A 21,138-nucleotide genomic window follows, 5' to 3' on the forward strand; every position below is an offset into this window, starting at 1 on the left:
TTCAATTAGAAGTTGATATGTTTGTTTTGTTACATTTTTCTGTTTTTCCACTAAGCCACTGCACCTTGGTTAATTGCCCTCAAGGTAAATGATAGCTAGAAAATGGTGAATAAACCTTGTGATTCAAACTATACATAAGGTAGGTGAATGCACTATTCTCACTTGTAAGAATCCAACTCTATAATGTTGGCAATGGCAAATGATATGGTTCTTCCTATAGCCGCCCATGTGGCTAGCATAAGTTTGATTAATACAATTATTTGGAAATATGAATACAAGACTCCCTAATCAGCCACTAACATTGAAAGTCTTCAAATAAAAAATTCCCTTTCTTAACTACCAAATAAATGTCCATTTTTAAGCCGCAATTATAAATATTTCCTTTTCCATCAAAGGGATCATACCTACGAAAAACCTACTTCACCTAATAAAAGTGCTCTTCCCTAGGATCCAAGTTTCACAAGTTGTTTTCTTTTGGGTGACTTTTGCAATCTATACAATTCACCATGGGAGTCTCAACCTACACACATGATTATTCATCCCCTGTCGCTCCATCGCGCATGTTCAAGGCCTTGATCACAGACTCAAGAACTTTGCTTCCAAAGCTCTTGCCACAGTTCATAAAAGAGGTCAAAGTAATCCAAGGAGATGGAGAAGCTGGAAGCATAGAACAAGTCAACTTTGCTGAAGGTTAGCAAAAACATTTTGACCAGCTAAAGTGAAATTAATGGATCATATCTCGATCTATATTGATTGAAAAAATTTCTTGTGAGTTTCATTTTTGTGCAGCTAGCCCCTTTAAATATTTAAAACACAGGATTGATGAGGTTGATAATGACAACTTGGTGTGCAAATACACTATGATTGAAGGAGATCCATTGGGTGACAAGCTTGAGTCTATAGCATATGAGGTTAAGTTTGAGGCCATTAGTGATGGGGGTTGCCTTTGTAAAATGACAAGCAAATACAATATCATTGGTGAGATTGAAGTCAAAGAGGAAGAGATAAAGGAAGGAAGGGAAAGCTCCTTAGGAATTTGCAGGGTTGTGGAAGCCTACCTGTTGGAGAATCCACTAGTCTATGCTTGATTATTCTAGTTGTTTTTGTCAAGTATACAGATATTGTTCAAAAGCAAGTTTATTCAATTTTTGAATAACAGTGTGCACTCGAATATAGGGACACAGATTGTTTACAAAATATTGAACTCCCTAATAAGTCCTTAGCCATCAAGGGCATAAAAGTGGTTTGGCAAATATTTGTACTTTGGTAGTAACAAAGATTGGAAATTCACTATTCTCTTTATGAATTCATAGCATCATACTTTGATGGTAATAATTCTGCCAAATCGTTGTGCAACTAATAAATGTTTAATGTTTATGAACATCTTTGACATACTCAAGGGCTGATGTTTATGATAAAATTCGAGCTAACTAGGCAAAGTCACTGTTGGTTTGGAGTGTGAAGGTTACCAAAGATAAATTTTTCTGCATTTGAGTTTTTAATTTTGGATTTTAGATAATTTGCAACAACAATCAGACAAAGGCATGGCAATTCAACGCATGCATAGCCAGCTTGTATATTCCTCATGATAATGAGCAAAGATCGTCACTTTTTTTTTTTTTTTTTGCATTCCACAAAGTGCATAACGTTTTGAACCAAAAGGGAGGGGGTGATGACTATTTGGCTCACCTCAAACTTTATGGTTCATGAGAATTCAATGCTGTCAATTGGGTAAAGGTTAAGAATTAAAGCTTGATTTTTAATGTGACTATAAGAGAGACATAAAGAGGTTAGGCGCCATAATTAACCGTCAACTAACATAGCATGGGAACATAATCAAAGATTATATACAAGTTAATTATCCCCCTACCAAACTCTAATGAAACCACCACTTGTTGGAAGGAAATTTAAAGAAAGGACCAGAAAGTTATTTGGATGGAGCATATAACTTTATTCTTTCTTCATGTAAACCAAGCAACCCAAAAAAGGAAAAGAAAAGAAAAGAAAAAGCCTGTATGGGAAAAGAGGAGGAATTTTTAGCTAAAAAGATTTCATCAGGGACTATATTAGATGAAAAAATCTAATTGCTTAACAGTTCTAATTCAAGAAATGAACCAAAGACAAAATAAGTCGGCCTTTGTGTGTTTCTTTTGTCATGGCAAATATTCTTGTCAGGTGTTTTTTTCTAACTAAAATAACTTTCGGGACAATTAATAATGTCTTAAATATGTTTTTAAATCAAATATGAATTCTGGCAATTGGGCATAGAACTTGCAGACCGCTAGAAAATGGTGTGAAAAATTCTTACTTAGTGACATTATAACTAAAGACCAAAAGTATTGAATCTAAAAAAATTTGAAATTAAAATCAAAAGATTGCGAGACTAAAATCAAAATCTCGTATAGAAACTAAAAAAAGACATATTTAAATCATTAATAATTAATTGATTATAAAATTCAGATATTGCTAAACTAATGCCAATCCATGTGTGGCATATTTAGGACAATTTTATGATGCAATGCCCTACAGATAGCTATTGCATGAAACATCTACAATTGACCAAAAATAAGATGAAATCAGGCACAAAATGTTGTAAAAGATACTAAGAGGTTGAAAAAAATATATCCTTTTTTGTTTTGACTACGAGGATGACATAATTTTTGTATCATAAACTTAAGGTGAATATGGAGTTGACATTTTTGCCAAAATAGGATCATTCTAGATGGTCTTGTAACGATTTTAAGTTCCACCTAAATTCTAACATTTTGAATGGCTTAACCAAAACCCATGAGCATCAAGCAACTAGGAAATCTAGAAATTAGAGACATCAAACACCATAAGAAATATGAACCTCGGCAAGGAAAACTATTTTTCAATCGCATAGATTTTAAGGATTACCAAATCTAAAAATAATTAGCAATATATTTAAACTGTTCTTTTTAAAGATACACTCATTTTCTTGTCCTTTGATGTGACGTTTTTGTAGAATATTTCAAATTTTCCTCTGTTGTGACGTGGGAGAAGATATATGCAAAGATGATGAAATTAGTGTTCAATATAGAATAGTTAATTTTATTTAATATTCTGAAGTTAATCTCTTTATCTGTATTTTTTACTTTTCTTTTATAAACATGTTTTTGGTCTAATAGACTTCATAATTCAACCCTGTTTTAACTTTCTAATTATTTAGGTACTTAATCATTTCTTTATCAATTATTAATATTTAATTAGTTTATTAATTTATTTTGATGTGATTAGAGAAGCATTTATCCTAAGGTTAAGACAAAAGGACGTAAGTACCCTTCGTCTTAGTATTAGATCAAAAGGGTGTGGATACCCTTCATTTTGAGTAGACCGAAAAAATATTTAATTTCTTTTTTCTATGATGATGATCTAATAGTGTCTTTTTTAGAACACAAACAATAAGAAAATTTGTAAATAAAAAATACTATTTTTATTTTTTTCACACATAACTAGCTCCCAAGATGTCCGAAGGATTGTGTATTTTACTACTTTGGGGTAGAATCTTCAAACTTTTACCTGTTACATTCATTAATTGTTCAAGTCCAAAAGAAAAAAGAATTATATTACTGCAATAACTAATCAAAGAGAACAAAAGTTGGCAGAACGAAGACTTTTCTTCCCTTGAGATTTCAGTTCTTTTAAGCAGTTTGAAAGTCAATATACCCCAAAAAAGGCGTTTATGGTACACCGTTGGTCCTTGTATAAGTAATCCTGATTAAGAGAATCAGTTAGTGGTCACCTACCTTTTTGAGATGAATGTGAGACCATGAAAGACAAACAACATATTAAACACAAACCATAATTTCCTTTTCGTTTTATTGTACATAAAAAATTGTCATTTCATAAACTCATCACGGTGATCTTTCTTTTGATAAAAGGATTCCTCAAGAGTGCATATCCTTCTTCATGGCCAAAAATGCTACTTTGGTCTTTTTGACTTTGGTAGCATGTATTGCCAATGTTCTAACCTCCCAAATCCTCCATGTTATACATGGCCAAGAGGCCATCCATTATAAAGCAAATTCCCTCTATGTCAGCTTTAAAAATACTCATAAAGAAAGCCTACCCTCTTACCTGAACACCCCTTCCCCTCCCAAGTCTAATATTCTAATGATTTTAATGTGTGTTAAGAGTTTACCTAAAATTTCTCAAAATAACTTATAACTTTTATAAATTATTTAAATTTTTAACTTATTTTAATAACAGTATATTTATTAAAATAAGCTCCTTTAACTTTTTTCAAGAAATTTTATGGATCAAATTAATGGCATAAGCATTCATATGAAAAAAAAAAAAGCTTATTGAATAAGTTGTGCTCTTAAACTCACGCCTAATCTAAGACAATGACTTTCATGGACCAATCAAGCAATACCCATTTCTCTTTTACCTCTACCTTTCCACTGCAGAAAGAGATTCCTTACATGTCCCACTTATTGTGGCTTCACATATTCCCTTCCCATGTACAAATATATGGTAGTCACATATTCTTCACAACCATAATCTACTACTTTCGCCAAACACACATCCCTTGGTTTCTCTAATTCATCTCCATGGTTCCAGAGTTCCAGGTAAGGCACCCAAAATCCATGCATGTTTTGTTGATCAACATGTCAATGCAATTATGGATTTCCTCAATTTAAAAATAAACAACAATTATGCAGAAACCTAGAGTCACAGAGATACATGTCCGAATGGACTGTAATGGATGTGTGCAGAAGATTAAGAAAGCACTCAGTGGCATAAATGGTAAGCGTGTCACATAATTTCCCTGCTAATTGATGCTGCTACATGCATGAACTCTTATTAGTTTATTACTCATATCACCTAACTCTTTGATAAACTTTCATCTCTTGCAGGTATATATGATCTCTATATAGACTTCCCACAACAAAAAATAACAATTATTGGGTGGACAGATCCAGAAAAAATTGTTAAAGCAATCAAGAAAACAAGGAAGATAGCCACCATATGCAACATTGAACCAACCGAGTCACCATCTCAACTACCAGAACTATCATCATCTCAACCAAAAGAACCAGAACCTGAAGGAAATGCACAACCCTCTGAAGCAACACAACCACAACCCACAGAAACTCCACCAGTTCAAGCAGGACCCCAAGAGGAACCTCCAAAAGACACATCACCTCATGAACAGCCACCACATGAGACAACACCATCACCAACACACACACCTGCTGAGGATAATCCAAACCAGCAATCACCAAGCACTCCAAGAACAAAGGATGTAGGAGAGGTTCATGTGATATACCACAACCCACCTAACCATGGAAACAGATTTGGTCCTGCCCACAACTTTGTTGGACACTGGGGGCAAAGATACCATAATATCCCAACATTTCTTCAAGAACCACCCCAACCAGTGTATGTGACACACAGCTATAATACATATAGGCCATCACCTTATGTCACTGAATATGAGTATGCAAGGTCACCACCAAGACACACACATTACTACCAAAATGGTAATGGAAACATCACATCCATGTTCAGTGATGAAAATCCAAATGCGTGTAGAATAGTATAAAAGAAAATCAAGAGATGAAAATCCAATCAAATTGAGGGACAATTCTGCTTTTAGATGTACTAATGAACTAGTTCATGGCAAATTAGTAAATAGTAGAATCTGAATGTAGAAAATGGAAAAATTTTGATGTGCACGTGAAAATGGAAAAAGCAAGAATTAGATTCTTATCTTGTGTGCTAGACTGATTGATTATGGATTCCTTTTTGTTATAAAAGGTAAAAATCATATTGCCTGGTATTTCATACAATACAAGTATGATGAAACGTAAGATTTCATATTTACTAAAGTATTTAAATCCAGTAATCCTATGGACTCCTCATAAAAAAAATTTAGCCTTAAAGGATTCAATATCCATCCTAGAAATGAGAACATGGTCAAGTAGAATGCCATTTCCTGAATTCCTTGTCCAACACGTTAGACATCAAAATACGTAACATGTACATAAATATACATGAACAAACATATATACAAAGTGACAGAATCTATATATGATATTATCTATATAAAAAAAAATCACAAATACAAGGCATTGATTAATACTAAATATTATACTATTTAATAAAAGCTTGCTATTTGTTAATTTTTTATTTTGTACTCTTCAACATGTATTTAAAAAAGTTTATTAAGTTAGCATGATAAATTTTTGTACTGTTTTTCTGAGCTAACTTAATTATGCGCTTAATCCGTCTATTTTATTATCATCTTCACATATGAGAAGCATTTTTAATAAATCAAGACCCCATCAAATCTTTTTGTGAGAAAGAAACTGTTTATATAGCAACAAAATTATGAATATTCACGTATGAGACCAATCATCATTTGACACGTGTCAAATTTAATGATATGTTAAGTGTTCGTAATCACTGTGGTTCCAGGTCATGTGAAAATTTAAATCTTTCTCAGCGCCAAAAGGAACGACAAAATTCATTGAAATATATTATGTCTACTTATGTTTTAAAAAATTAATAAGTAGTGTTAAGGCATTGGTTAATTAAACTATTTTTTTAATTAAAAATTTAGGAGTATGTTTAAAATTAAAGAGGAAAATGCATTATTATAAAGATGGTAAAAATGGTTGAGTTGTCAAAAAATGCTTATTTTCCTTGCCCAACATAAACAAGTATTATGAATTAAAAAATATTTTTTTTTAGTGAGTCTTGATCATTGTAAATTCAAAGTAACTTTTAAATAAGTAGTCTGAGATAAAAAAAAATTAGTAAAATTTTCTATTATATAAAAGGATTATATTTTAACTAAAAATATATTTGATAATTTTTATAATGTCTATTCTCTCACACGTGAAATAATTATTATTATAAATTTTATATTAATAAATAATAAACTTAATAATTTATTTAAAAAATATAAGTACTCTTTAATTTTTAAGATATTAAAAAATTATAATTATAAATCTAAAGAATATACAGTTTCTTTTTAAATTTACTGTTACCATACCAAGCATTAAAATATTTTTTTGGGAGACAAGGATCGAGGTTGAGAGATGGGAATTGGAGTAGATTTGGAAATGTCAAGAATGAATGATACTCCTCACTCCAAACATTTCCAAACACTGCCATGTGTTCTATCAATGAAGGAAAACTGGAAAAAGATTGGGTTTTTTTTTTTTTTGGTCAATTAAAACAAATGGATTGGGTATACCATGTAGTCGTGGATCACCCTAAATTGGATTCAACAACATTGGCCCAACACAATGTCTTTGGTAATGCGTTGTACACAAGATGTAGCAAATGATAAACCTTGACCAAAATGCAATGGCACAGAAGATATCAACATCATCAAGGCATATAACCTGGTTCTCGAAATCGGAAAGGCGTCCTCGTATCTGGTTATCGGAAAGGCGTCCTCGTATCTGGTTTTGATCAAGTAGATATTGATAATAAAATTATTTATTTCAATCCTTTTTTATATTTTTTTTAAAATTAAAATGATAAGTCACCTGATATGGGGGAAAATGAGGAAAAGAGGCTTTAAAAACAATTATGTTCATTCTAATATGATACATTATAGTATTAAGTGCAAGATGATGTGAGACAAAATTTATGCTGCTTTCCACAAGATATGATATATTTATGCTAGGTGGCAAGATGTTAAGCCACCCACTTCATTATTTGATGTCATGTCGCTTTTGTCGACTGTCACATTTGAAATTAATCTAATGTCACCATATTTTATAACAAATTAAACTGTTACAAGAACTTAACTACTCCAATTGAACTGATTTGTTGATCCACAAATTAAAGAACAAAAATGTAATATATCAACTGGAGAATTGAGAGGTTGTAAAACATATATATTCTTATAAAATATATAAATATTTTTATGGCCCATTGAAAAATAGAGATTAAAATTGTAGGTATGACATCACTCCTACGACATAGATAATCATAACTCAAAGTTGGACTTTCTTTAATTAAAGTATCACCAAATCCACTACATGCTTTACAGTGAAATCACAATGAAACTAATGCAAAACTATAAAATTTAGTCCTCCTGTGGCGGCACTACCAAAATTTCCTTACACATGAATGAAGAAATGATGAAGCTGTACAAATAATGTGCTGGTTGGAACATGCAAGAATGCAAATCTAAGTGATGAAAAAAATGAATAATCCGAACAACCTTCTTATTGGAAAGAATGTGGCCTAATTTGAGATTGCAAATGGCCTTTCACTTTTTCATCAACATCAAGCAGGGTACTCAAGAATAAGAATCATGTGTTGAGAAAGGATTATCACTGCACTTCACTTTTTCCACTGATACTCTTCAACAGGTAGAAACAAGATGAGGAAGAACTTGAGGGGTTTCCAAGGTCTGGACAAGGTTCTGGGAGCACCGAGTCTGAAAATCCAGATACATTTGAGCATTCCCAAGTAATAGGAGAAGCAGAATTTGTAGACAAGGTTATATTGGAAAGGCATATGTTAGTGAAGGGTGATTCTTCTATTCCATCAAAGCTTCCAGCAATGGTGATGTTTGTGCCACTAACATCCTTCAAGGTAATGTGATCCAAAAGTGGTAGTGCATTTGGATCAAACTTGTCATCAGGATGAGAACCACAATTACCTGTGGCAGCAATTGCCGTGTAGATATTCTCCATTTGTATGTCTGATATAACAATTTCTTTCATGTAACCACCTCTTCCTTTGGTGGTTCTGAACTCAATGCCACTCTTTGAATTGAAAAGATGAGCATGCTCCACTAGAACATCTGAAACTCCACCAGACATGTCACTCCCAAATGCAAGAGCAGAGCCAGAAAATGCATGAAGATGCACCCTTCTGATGTGTACATTCTCTGTGGGCCTGCCATAGGCAATCCCATACTCATCCCACCCACTTTTGAGAGATATTGCATCAAATCCAATGGAAACAATACAATCTTCTATACAAACTTTATCAGAAGAATCTGAAAACATGAAGAAGTGCACAAATGTTTGCTAAGTGTCCCTTCACCAAAGCTTGGTAAGCTAATGATATTTGAGAGGAAATGTCATTTTCACTACAAGAATATTAAAGTTCACAATGTTACAAACCTGGTACTATACCAACAGTATAAGGGGACTCAGGAGGAGTAGAGATTGAAATATTTTGTATATGTACATTGCTGCAAAAAATTACAAATAAAAAAATCAATGACTTTTTTCTTGGACAAAATAAGTGTCATTTCATTTAATGTTTAGAAGAAGCACAACATATACCTGCAATAAACTGGGTGTATGCTGTAAGCTGGGGCATTCAAGAATGTAAGATTTGAAACTACCACATAATCAGATGCTACAATTTCAACCAGATGAGGACGGCTATGGTTCAAGGAATGGGAGCTATACCACTCCCACCAAACCATTCCCATGCCATCAATGGTTCCATTGTTACCTGAGGAATCACATAAAGATATGAAAGTTCAATAAAGAAGCAGGTCAATTAAAGGCTTGCTGAAAGAAGCAAAAGCTTGTGAGATTTGGAAAAAACCTGTTATGACCACATCATGTAACATATATCCATTTATCAAGCTCTGATACCTTCCCCCTGGAACTTCAAGCCCTCGGCCATAAGAAGGTAAGGGTTCAACAACTTCCCAGTGAGATGGATCCTAAACAAGGAGAATGGATTGTAAAAACCAAAACATAAGCATTCTCCATATTGGAACATGGATTATCTCTATACACAAGTGATCAGCAAAAAAAGACAAGAGGCTGGTGAAAAAGAAGCAAGAGGTAACATACCTGAGATCCAATAATGACAGCACCTTTTTCCAAAAAGAGGGTGAGATGGCTAGTAAGATTGAAACTTCCAGTGAGCCATCTTCCAGAAGGGACATATAACTGAGCACCACCCTTGTCAGCAAATGACTTGAGATAGAAGATGGCATTTTGGAATGCAATAGTATTCAGTGTTTTACCATCTCCAACTGCGCCAAACTCCAAAATGGAGACACTGTGTGGCCTTGGGTCTAGTGTTGGATTGGAACCACATTGCCCACCATCTCCATTAACTCTCACGGCATTGCTCAATGCCAACAGCAAGAGCAATGCCACCTGAAAGAGGGTAGAAAAAGCAAAATGCAACCCATTGATTCTCAGAAGATATCCTACAAATACAATAATTAATCACAGGATTATATCCCAGATTAAGACTCGAGCTACTGAGAGAGAAAGCCAAGCATAATTCAATAAATGGAGATAAAGAATTTCATCATTGAGCAAATAATTCACTTCAGTTAGAGATTAAAAGCATTTCTGAAATAACAATGCTCAATCACTGCAGCGAAATAGAGAAGTAAAGGAATTTGTAGCAAAAACAATGAAACAAAAGCAACAAACAATCATTGCACAATGCTCATTTTCATTCGTAACACAGAATGTAACACCACACGCCAATCTATGTATTGGTAACAGTTGAAAATGACTTAGAACAGATTCCACGTCAGGTCAAGATACTGACAGTGATACATAGCAGAAGAATTCCAATCTGAAAGGTGAATGCAAGTTTTTCAGATCAAATTGAATGGAATTTGATCCAATCCCCCACCATCAAAAGCAAATAAAAGGAACAAAACCTGACTCAAATGGAAGATGACCCATGTCAATGGAACACACACACTTTGACTTGAACATGTAAAACCAAACCAAAGATTGAAACTTGAGAGTGCCCTCTTAGCAATCAATGGAGACCCAGATTTGAAAAGTGGCCAAAGGTCAAAAGGCAAAGAGAGCCAAAACAAATAAACCCAGAACAAAATGAACCTACTTACAAGCATCTTCTTGAGTCAAAGCTGGCAACAGAGTCAGAGTCCAAGGGAGACAAGAACCGGCGCTAGTGCCAAAGCAGAAACAAGTAACCAAAATCGAAAAAAGAAAAAAAATAAAAGAAATTGCAGTAAAAGCAGAGAGAGAGAGAGAGAGGGAGGGAGGGAGAGGAGAGAGAAGGAAAAGGAGGAAGAAGAACCAGCCACGGAAACAGAAGCAGCTTTATGCAGTTTTGTGAGTATTATTATAAGCATTAATCTACGCAGAGAAAAGGTGAAGATTAATGGTCATTTCATACATGGACATGTGTATACATATATTTGGTAACAATTTCTTTCTTATTAAGCATTGAGAATGTATCCTATAATGACAGCTTTCTCATGCATCAAATAATATATTAATTAATCATTTCATTCCAATTTAGAATCTAATTAAATATATTTAATTATAAATTATTAATTTTATAATAAATAATTTAAAAAATAGATGTATCCTTAAATGTAATTGATTAAACAAAATAAAAGTTATAAATAGAATTATATTGAAGAGAAAATCTGCACAGAAAAATAAGGAGGATGAAATGGGTAAGACAATAACAATAACGGGACAAAAAATATAAAAGCAGAAAAAATAGTAAATTAATTGGCACTAATTGGTGATTGCACCTGTTAGTGAAAATGATTAATAACGTCTATCGCCGACAAAATGGTTTGAAACGGACTCGGGGATAATGGCTGCAGTGCAGAGAATAGTGTGCGGTGTTTTTACATGTCACAGATTTACTCGGCAAACTGAATAGTTATTACAGAACAAGAAACAAACAGCGTTATTGTTATTGTTGTGTGTTTACATTTGTAAGAACATGGGACTTGTGATAGAGTTCGAGAGGTTGTCGTGTTGGCGTGACACGTGTAAGCTAGAGGGATGATGTGGAATGGCATGAGGGGCTCCCTGAGTGACACGTGGAGGTAGTAGCTGGAAGGTGGGTGAGGGAATACATTCTAAGTTTGATTAGAAGGCGCATGTGGATTGACAGAGCAGAAATGGAGGACGGTGGGACCCACTTCAATCATCGCAAATATGCCAGCCTGGCTTCTTCCCTTGACAGAGCATACTCTTTCACATTTTTAGTCAAATATTATTTCTTTCATTATATTATTTAATATGCATCCCATTCACACCACTGTTTTTGCTTGTCATTTCAATTTCTTTTATGTGCCTTATCACCATTTCGTCAATAAACAGTTTGAAAAATATAAAAGAAAAAGAAATCAAAATTCAAACAAATGAAAAATTATATAAGTTGTGGACATTGTACTAATCAATATGATAAAAGCTAGTAGCATAAAAATAATTTGTGACAATACAGCTGTTATATAAGAAATATCAGCTGCTAAAACAGCATTGACAAAATAAAGTAATGGAACTATTAAGATACGATGAACGTAGTGGAAATGAAGTTGACAGAGTAAACTAATTTATTTTTATATTCTGAGATGAAAGCATAGCAAAATATTAAAAGCACAGAAAATGCTTTTCTCATTATAATTTTCCTATTGGTAGAAACAGATGCAAATTGTTAATGAAGATCTATAACGTCACAATTTGCATATCATAAATTGAGAAGCCATGTTCTTGGTTGCTCCTTACTCGAGTCCCGTCAATTCAACTTAATTCGAAATATCTCAATCATAACAAACTCCTTTCTCTTATAAGAAATATAATCAAAACCAAAGAACCAGAAGTACTCCTTTTTCTTATGAAAGAATTAAACACCTTTATTTTCTTTTCTTCTTCTTTTTTACATCTAATTCTTATTTTTAATTATTCAAATAATCTTTTCGAAAGTAACCACATTTCATGAGCATCACGTTACTTAAGGTTTAGGGTTATTGGATTCAATTCGCGTGCATAGCGCCAATATATAAATTTAATTAATCTTTTTTTGTAAAAAAACTGCTTTTTAATCATTATTTAGTTACAGGTTATTATATTAGTACATGATTGATCTTTATAAAAATTAATTTTTATTATTTTTAAAGAAATATATAATTAAATAGTTTAATTATTTATTTGATAAAATAGTTTTATATTATAGTAATTTTTTATTATTTTATTTTTAATATTTTAATTATAATATTATATATATATATATATATATATATGCGCTATATATATGCGTGCGTGTGATAATTGAATCATATTATATTATAATTAAAGAAAGAAAAGTACGTAATCAAAATATTTGTTATAATTAAAATCAAAATTAATTTTCAATTTTGCTAATTAAAGAAGAGGGATAGAAACTTGCTTTTATGTATATTTCTTACACTTCTTCAAGTATAAAATGTAGACTAACATATACACTACTCTAAATAAATGTATATTATGATTTTTTTTATTTTTATAATTAAATTAATCATTTTTACCTTCTTATTTTTTAACTATTAAAAAAACAGTTTATACATCAGAAATAAATTTTCTAACCATTTGGATATTTACACACTAACTTTTATATATTTCTTTTACACATTTGTTTTATTAGAAAAATAAAGATACAAAATAATGATTTTTCATCATAGAAAAGTGATAAAAGAAGTATATAACAAAAATAAGGTACCTAGTTCAAGTACTATTATTTTGCATTGATCTCAGGATTATCATTATGAAAGAAACATATACTAAAAGAAAAATTAGAGAATTCAGTTTCTAACCAAACAATATATATATAAAAAGAAGAAGATTGGGGGACTAAAATGTGGAGAAGTGTGGGCAAACCCCTAGCTCTACTTTGTTCCTTTCTTTTGGGTAGTCTTCAGAATCCACATCTCAACATTCAGTTCTGTCTGTCCCACTACTTTATAACGGGCATCTTTAGTATGGGAACACCGAGATTTTTAAGGGTGTTTATTAATGTACTTATTCTTCACATCTTCAATGAGAATGACCAAAGAATAAAACAAACAAATAAAAAGGGGGAAATTAGGAAGCTAGCTACTGCAGATAATTAATTCACGTATCAAAATTCAAGACTTGTCACATTCAAAATCTCCACTCCCTACAACTATTCCTGACGACTTTTTAGACCGCACCAAAGCCAGCAATTAATTCAGAATATACATACATGGATTGGTCATATTGCTTTTCAATGGTTGCCCATGTGGGGCAGTGTTTGAACAACACACCACCTTACCCATCCACTGTATGTATATATATCAATTAAGAGAAATGCTAAAGTTTTATTCACCACCGTACTTTTAATTATTAATTAAATTAAAAAAATTAATTTTATTCATAATTTAATCATTTTTGCTCATCACTTAATAATTATCTCTTTTGTGCTTTTGTAATTTATAACGAATTGCATTTTTCCCTAAGCTGTAGTTTGAGTGTTAATGCTACACGCTATTTCGTCTAATCAATCAAAGGAAACCCTCCCACTAGTGTAAATCAACTCTATTTTTTAATTTTAGTTTATTTTGGCGGAGAACTATATACGATAAAAAAAAAAAAGGGATTAAAGCTAGCTAAGTTCTTTGTATGATTATTGTCCTTCCTGTGTGATGGTGCTTTCTTGATAATGATAAAATGGGTACAATTTAGTTCTAACGATACTTAATTCCTAAGGGATATAGAATCATGCAAGATTTTGCCAAACATTAATGATTAATCTGTAATGACGATCAGCTAAAATAAATTATTGACACTAGCATTCTTTAATTTACAATTCAATGTTGTTACTTGTTACCTGGCTTCGTACAACTTGATTTGCATCACTATTCAACCAGCTGTATCCTTCATGGCAATGGTAACGTTTGCTGGGTAAGAAAAAGAAAACAATTTGGGACAACCTTAACTCCTCTGCTCAATTTCTTTATAAAGAAGAAATTCAAAGTTCTTGCAACAGCAGAAAAGTCACAATCTCATTTGTCATAATTGCACAGCTAACCAGCGTTTGCTTGTTGTATTTATTTTCTCGGTCAAAGGTAGAGATCACATATCAATAAGACATTACCCTTTTCATCCAAAAACGTTCATAATAAGTGTAATTGGATTAGAAGTGCACGAGGCCACGGAGCATAAAAAATTACCAACAGAAGTAGGTGGTGGCACAACTATTTTAGTGAAAGAGCAAACTCAAAGCAAATCTGAACCGTATCAAATTTCTTCTGAATTGTGAAAACAGACATACCAAATGGGGCACGTTATTTCTACTACGTGCCAAGACAGGTAGGGAATACAAAAAGCTGAAGCTGAGCAACTCTAATTATGGTAGAATAGTGACAACATGGGACCAACATGAAAAGTTCCACATAAGCACAAGACATGCGAATCCTATAGGCCTTAAATAAATTTTGACAATTGCATAGGTCATTTTCTGTTGCAAATTATGTGTATGTGCGGAGTCATCTCATGGAAAAAACCAAAAGACAAACACTGCAAACTGAGCTTTCTCTCCAAATTAACCACATGCCATGACAAGAGTTAAACCTTATTCTGCCAATGCAATAATGAAGAGGAGCTTGCAAGAAGCCAAAGCTGGGGTCTCCTAGTGAAGTACAAGTACACTGACCTCCAACTCTTAACGTATCATTTTTTTTTTTTTTTATCTTATTGCAACAGATACCCACCAAGGAATTATGCCAAAATATATGAACTCTCGAGGAATAACCAGGTAAGCACGGACAGTAAAAACAAAACTATGTCTCTGTTTTTACCTGTATGCGATAATTCCCTTCCAATTTTTTCTTTTAAAAACAAATAGATATAATTAAACTTCTAGTTTCTAATTTTTTATTTCAAATCTTTTGTGATTTTTTTTTTGTTACAATGTCTCTTTGTTGTTTTTGTTTTTCAATTGATTTTCTAAATATTACAAAAGCTTTTATTTAATCCTCTAAATATCACAAAGTTTATATTTTGTTCTCATAAATATCATGAATTTTTTATTTGATATCTCTAAAATGAGAGACTAAATAGAGAATCTTAAAAAAAATCTATTTTTTAATAAAAAATATTTTACGTGGACTCATTTGAAAAACAAATAAGAGACTAAATGAAAAAAAATTAGGAATACAAAATTTAATGAAACTAAACATTCACTACAATATTACTCGTAAAGTACGACTTCTTTTTTATTTTTTTTACATAAATAATTTTTAGATGTTTCAAATCGCCAGAAAAATATTTGATAGTTAAAAATTATATATAAAAAAAGGTTAAAAATTGTCACAATTTATTTGGGTAGCAAAAGATTAAAAGAATGAGATATGAGTACGATTTATTCTATATTGGTAAATTTGTCAAGATTTACACTAACTTGATATCTTTGAAACGGGATTATCCATGATAGTAAAAATATCGAAAAAGAATTCATAGCATGTTCAATTTTGAAGTAATAGACTTGGAAGAGTAACAGTAAAATTGATTATTTATTCCCTGAAATTTCTAATTCTAGTAGTACTAATTTGGAAGAAGAGGAACAGAACAGGCATAATTGATGTCACAGTTTTTAGTACTACACGATCCGAAGGTTTACTTGGAATCTCTGTTCTGCTTTCTCAGGGCATCTCATTACGGACATAGGTAGCGGTATTAGAGTTAGATGTCTCGTAAAAGGACCAGTTTTCGTGGGTAGAACCAATGGTCAAGCATGTCCTTTGATTCCTTTCTATGTGCATGATATTAGGCACCTTTTTCGGATACAAAAGAACAGGTAATATTACCGGAGTGGTTAATATGGGACATATTTACTCTTTATATGGTACCATGATGCGTGGATTACATTCTAAGGAAAGATTGTGCCTAAGCACGCTGTACTATCTTGGTCCACATAAAATGGCATGCTCCAAATGGGCTCTGCAAATTGATATGAATGACATTTACATCTCATTTAAATACTATTATCTTTTTACATGATAAGATATATTTTTTAATTTTTTTTACAAGTATGGAACGTGTAAAAGTATTATAGAATTAAGTGTCAAGTTGTGAGAGGTATCGAAAAGAAGTACATTTTTTCTTTCAGGAAATAAAATAGGGAGACACTTTTCAAGTTCTCACTCTACACCACATGAACTTTCTTATTTTTTATTTTGATCAGCTACACCGCATGAATTTAACACGCTACAATGACAAAACCAATGGCTGCACGTTCTAAGTGCGTTTCTGGGCCTAACTAGTTTTTTGACTTGTATTGGCTTTGAATACTATGGTCTCTTGTGATGGACCACAAAGTGGCTCTTACGTACTTGCATAACACTCTAATTTCACGATGGACGACAACTATACATGTAGAAGTTTTGTTCATTCAAGGGTGCTAACTATATTCAAACATTGATATTTAAATTAACATTTTTGTGACAATTTCGTGTCTGGCGTTGTTTTAATTCCCACAAAATGAATCTTAGAGTATACTTATTCTGGTTGAAAACTTACAAGGATTTGGGTACTAGTCTTTGTGCTCCAATTTTATTATAGAATCAAAAATCCCATAAAAGTAGCATAGTATGTGTATACGTGGCCAAAATTTTTAAATGTAAAATCATTTTAAATAATTAGTAGTAGAATGTATTATCTTTCTCTCTCACACACACGTTCATGTAGTTTTTCCTCCCTCTCCATCTCAACTTTTATTTTTCTTGAGATTATTCAAAAATAGTATTAGATTTCAACTAATCTAACTAAAGTAATTTTTTTAAAATGATAAAATTCCCTCGCTGCCTTTTTCTTTTCCTTTACGTTTTAAAAAATATTGAACCAACTAGCTTCGGTTTCCCCTCTTATTTGGGTTTTGTTTAATTATTTAAGTGTTGAACAAATCTAAAGTATTTATATTATTAAAAAGTTTTTAATTAACGGTTCATATTTTGAAAATGGGTTCCTGTAGATTACAGCACTTTTAGATATTTATAATTCTTTGTTCTAACAGAATATGCATAGACACATTTAGAAAACTTATCTAATTATAAACTGTTTGAATCTTACAACAACAGGCTCCTGAAATTTATCCTATAATTAATTTTTTTAAATCACATATTTTAGACTATTATGGATGACAAAATTATTTTCTCCAAATATTTATATTCTTCTTATAAGACTCAAACTTAAAATTACACAAAACCACATGTTAAATTAAAACAACTCTCAACTGATTCACATACTCAATATTACACTCATCTCTTATGACATATTAATATATAATATATCTTAATATAAACAAGTCTTTTAATTATGATGAGCAATTATGATCAGACCTCTTAAAAGTATTTTTTTTTTCCTTCGCAATTTCTAAAGCTAATGGCTACTAATTTTTGTACATTGTATTATCAATGTTTACATTTTCGTAAATGAAATGATGTCTTAAACTGTCATATTATTAGCTTTGAAATTTTACTCAAAATTTTTACTTTATCTTCTAAAATCTCAAAATTTAGAATAAAAATTCAAAATTAATTGTCAATAGTAATCAATATTACATATAAAAAATGCCACGAGTTTCATTTATATTAAAATATATTAAATTGCACTATAAATATTAATTTTCAAGAAGAAAGAAATGTAATTTTTAAAATAAAAAAGAAAACAATATAATTAAAGTGTTTTTGAAGTTTATTTTAATATAAACAATCCTCTCAAATGAATTTCTCACTTTAAATGAATCAAAAGTTCACACTTCCTCATCTCCTCACCAAGTTTCCATACATCATTATAACTACTGGCGGGAGATTGTTGTCTTCTCATTTATGCTTATAGACTTTCATTAGGCAAACATGAAAAAAAAAACGGTGATAAAAGAGGGTACACAGAAACAAGTAAAATATTAATATATCAACTATCAATTCAATAAGATTATCTCTTCGTAAAAATAGAAGAGGGTATAAGTTTATCAAGAAAGGCTCAAAGGTATGATATTACTATTGGAAGAGGCAGTGATGAGGTATTCAACTAATGTGTGGAATATCTATAAATTCAAAGATCGATCCCATCCCATCAATGATAGATAGGTATTTGCAATCCAAAATTTATAGGAGGGAGAGTTCAGAGCCGTAAGACGGCAACAAAATTACAATATGTGCCGCGGATCTCGCCAAAATCTACAAACACTTTTTGGCCAACTAAAACAATATTCATACATGTGCTTTGCCCAAAACTTTTCAACGCAAATTATCCATAATTTTGTTTGATTAGACCTGTAATTAACTTGCTTTTCAATGGATCCATTTGGTTACCGTTGATTACTCCACAAAATTTGAGACCAAGTGGAATCTAGAACCTCTATGCTCCACGAGACTTGGTTTGGATTTGGAACATATATCATGCATGCAATGCACCTAATTATTTTGGAACATTCATGATATGATAGTGCCAACGACCCACACTGGCCGCATCAGATCCATGTCACTCTGACACATTATTTTCGAATCATTCAAGACAAAATTAGACAAAAAGCAATTGGTGACCGAAAAAAGTTAAAGCTATTCTAGTTTTGAATAATTGATAAATTATTTCGTTCTAAACACAGAGAGTTACCATTGGCTAGTAAGCTGTTGTAATTGGATTTTATTTATAATTTTTGAACTTTGAGTTGCCATTGGATATTTGATGCAACTAATCAAAAATAAGTTATCACCTTTATTTGAGAAGATAATACATGTATTGTGTTTATACGCATAAGGTTTCTTTACCTAAACATCTTCACGAGCCTCCAAACAATTTCTCGCACAATAAGAAACATTCGGTCTTGCATTTTTACTATGTATAATTGTACAAGAACTTGAACAATTAAAAATAATAAATTAACTAAAACTAAAATGAGGCTGTATTACCTTAATAGAACCTTCTGATAGTCCAATTGCAAAATGATTGGGCTCTTGTCGATGTTCTGTGACAACAAGAGGGTACACATTTTGGCTGCACAAAGAAAGGTTTAACGTTAAGGATCAAAATGAAACATGAATTAAACTTCTAAAGCATATTTCAGCCAAAATTCTTTACGTGTCCAAAAAATGCAAACTTATAATTCTAGTAACAACAAACATACTGTTATCCCTAAAGGGACCAATAGTATGTCCCATATTTCTAACTTGAAAAAAACAATCCTGAATTCTTATAAGGCTTAATAAATTCTCTCTACTTTAAGTCCAATCGATTTCTAATAGGAACTCAGTAAAAGAAACATAGTTTATACACGGAGCATCATGATTGATGAGGGCTGATGTAGGTATGCTGATGGCTACACGACATCTAGTCTCAGGGTGTCAGCATCAAATACGTACTCCACAATTTTTATCATTGAAATTAAGGAGTATAAACTAGTTGGCTATTCCATTAATATGTTGCAGCAAATATGGAACAACATAACCTTCTTGTGGCATCCTCTTTAATCCAAACATGAAGATGTCACTAATTCAATAATCCTGAACTCATAGGAAATTTCATTATTTTAAAAAAATATTTCTTAAATTCAAAAATGGTTTTTTCTTAATTAAAAAAAGGGCTATAAAAGAGCTTTGTTTTGAGGTTTTTTTTTTCTTGGTAAAGAGAGGTAAGGGGAATAGCTTCTTACCTGCCGAATCAATTCCATTTTTGAAGGATCATATATTGCTAGCTGGGACTCGTGGCATACCAACAAGTTAACTTGATCAATGTGGAACTCGAGTATGACAAACAGTGCATTTCCAGCTGGCAATTCAATTGATAATGATTTCTTCCTATCCCACGAGTCAATCCTCCAAAAGAAAAGGTACAGAATACCCACAAATACAGCCAAAGGTTTATTATAATGAAATTATTGTTGGAATATTTAATCAGATAATAGGATCAATAACAACAAGACACAAGATTATGACATGTTTCATATGCAGTCATATGGATCAAGTGAAAAAATGTGTATAGAAATTGATTCATCTTCTTGAAGCAGCTTTGAAAAGAGAATGAGAAAAACACTATCCAACTTGTTACTGCTTGATGGGGGACACAATTACTAATTTGCCGGTGAGACTAAAGACCCCTCATTGGGCATAAAATAAATTGTCCAACCTACCTAGACCGTTTAGAGAAAGGTCAAATATAATATCCACATATGCTATTATTAAATAAATAGTTTTTACAGTTGATATTTAAAATTTAAATATATCTAAATAATTGTTTTATATTAATTTATAAAATTAAATATAAAGAATTATATAATTAAAATAATATATTAACATTTTCCCACTAGATTAGCATTTGTCTATATAGAGTTGATTGTTTGGGCTCAATCATAAGAGTTGCTCTAATCCTTTACTCCGAATGGCAGAGG

At 31.9% G+C, this 21,138-nt stretch overlaps 3 protein-coding genes across 6 annotated transcripts; 2 read left to right on the plus strand and 1 right to left on the minus strand.

The window, feature by feature from the left end:
• Positions 1-455: 455 nt before the first annotated feature.
• LOC113853076 (pathogenesis-related protein STH-2-like) lies at positions 456-1,289 on the plus strand. Its single transcript, XM_027483529.1, has 2 exons — positions 456-690; positions 790-1,289. Exons 1-2 carry the CDS (start codon positions 507-509, stop codon positions 1,086-1,088), a joined length of 483 nt encoding a protein of 160 aa, XP_027339330.1. The 5' UTR covers positions 456-506; the 3' UTR covers positions 1,089-1,289.
• A 3,230-nt stretch (positions 1,290-4,519) lies between these two features.
• Positions 4,520-5,583, plus strand: LOC113853053 (early nodulin-75-like). Its single transcript, XM_027483498.1, has 3 exons — positions 4,520-4,592; positions 4,686-4,770; positions 4,881-5,583. Exons 1-3 carry the CDS (start codon positions 4,575-4,577, stop codon positions 5,567-5,569), a joined length of 792 nt encoding a protein of 263 aa, XP_027339299.1. The 5' UTR covers positions 4,520-4,574; the 3' UTR covers positions 5,570-5,583.
• Positions 5,584-7,992: 2,409 nt separating this feature from the next.
• LOC113872911 (probable polygalacturonase) lies at positions 7,993-11,089 on the minus strand. 4 transcript variants are annotated; one of them, XM_027510826.1, is made up of 8 exons: positions 10,841-11,088; positions 10,496-10,557; positions 9,989-10,124; positions 9,813-9,911; positions 9,559-9,679; positions 9,288-9,462; positions 9,123-9,193; positions 7,993-8,995 (listed from the first exon to the last, which is right to left on the minus strand). In XM_027510826.1, exons 3-8 carry the CDS (start codon positions 9,989-9,991, stop codon positions 8,322-8,324), a joined length of 1,143 nt encoding a protein of 380 aa, XP_027366627.1. In that variant the 5' UTR covers positions 9,992-10,124; positions 10,496-10,557; positions 10,841-11,088; the 3' UTR covers positions 7,993-8,321. The 4 variants fall into 4 exon arrangements, with proteins under 4 accessions (XP_027366627.1, XP_027366610.1, XP_027366618.1 ...); XM_027510809.1 differs by having other exon boundaries at positions 9,989-10,557; XM_027510817.1 differs by having other exon boundaries at positions 9,989-10,557; positions 10,837-11,088.
• Between the last annotated feature and the right edge of the window lie 10,049 nt (positions 11,090-21,138).

This window comes from Abrus precatorius, unplaced genomic scaffold (genome assembly GCF_003935025.1).
Source record: "Abrus precatorius isolate BTA unplaced genomic scaffold, Abrus_2018 Scaffold10, whole genome shotgun sequence".
Classification (NCBI taxonomy): Eukaryota; Viridiplantae; Streptophyta; class Magnoliopsida; order Fabales; family Fabaceae; genus Abrus; species Abrus precatorius.

What these genes read in the sequence shown, in the direction of transcription:
- LOC113853076 (XM_027483529.1), top strand. Translation starts at nt 507, where the DNA reads ATGGGAGTCTCAACCTACACACATGATTATTCATCCCCTGTCGCTCCA. An exon ending in ACAAGTCAACTTTGCTGAAG is followed by an intron (nt 691 to 789) that starts GTTAGCAAAAAC and finishes ATTTTTGTGCAG; the next exon opens with CTAGCCCCTTTAAATATTTA.
- LOC113853053 (XM_027483498.1), top strand. An exon ending in AGCACTCAGTGGCATAAATG is followed by an intron (nt 4,771 to 4,880) that starts GTAAGCGTGTCA and finishes CATCTCTTGCAG; the next exon opens with GTATATATGATCTCTATATA.
- LOC113872911 (XM_027510801.1), bottom strand. An exon ending in CTGTCATTATTGGATCTCAG is followed by an intron (nt 9,680 to 9,812) that starts GTATGTTACCTC and finishes CTCCTTGTTTAG; the next exon opens with GATCCATCTCACTGGGAAGT. An exon ending in TACTGTTGGTATAGTACCAG is followed by an intron (nt 8,996 to 9,122) that starts GTTTGTAACATT and finishes TCATGTTTTCAG; the next exon opens with ATTCTTCTGATAAAGTTTGT.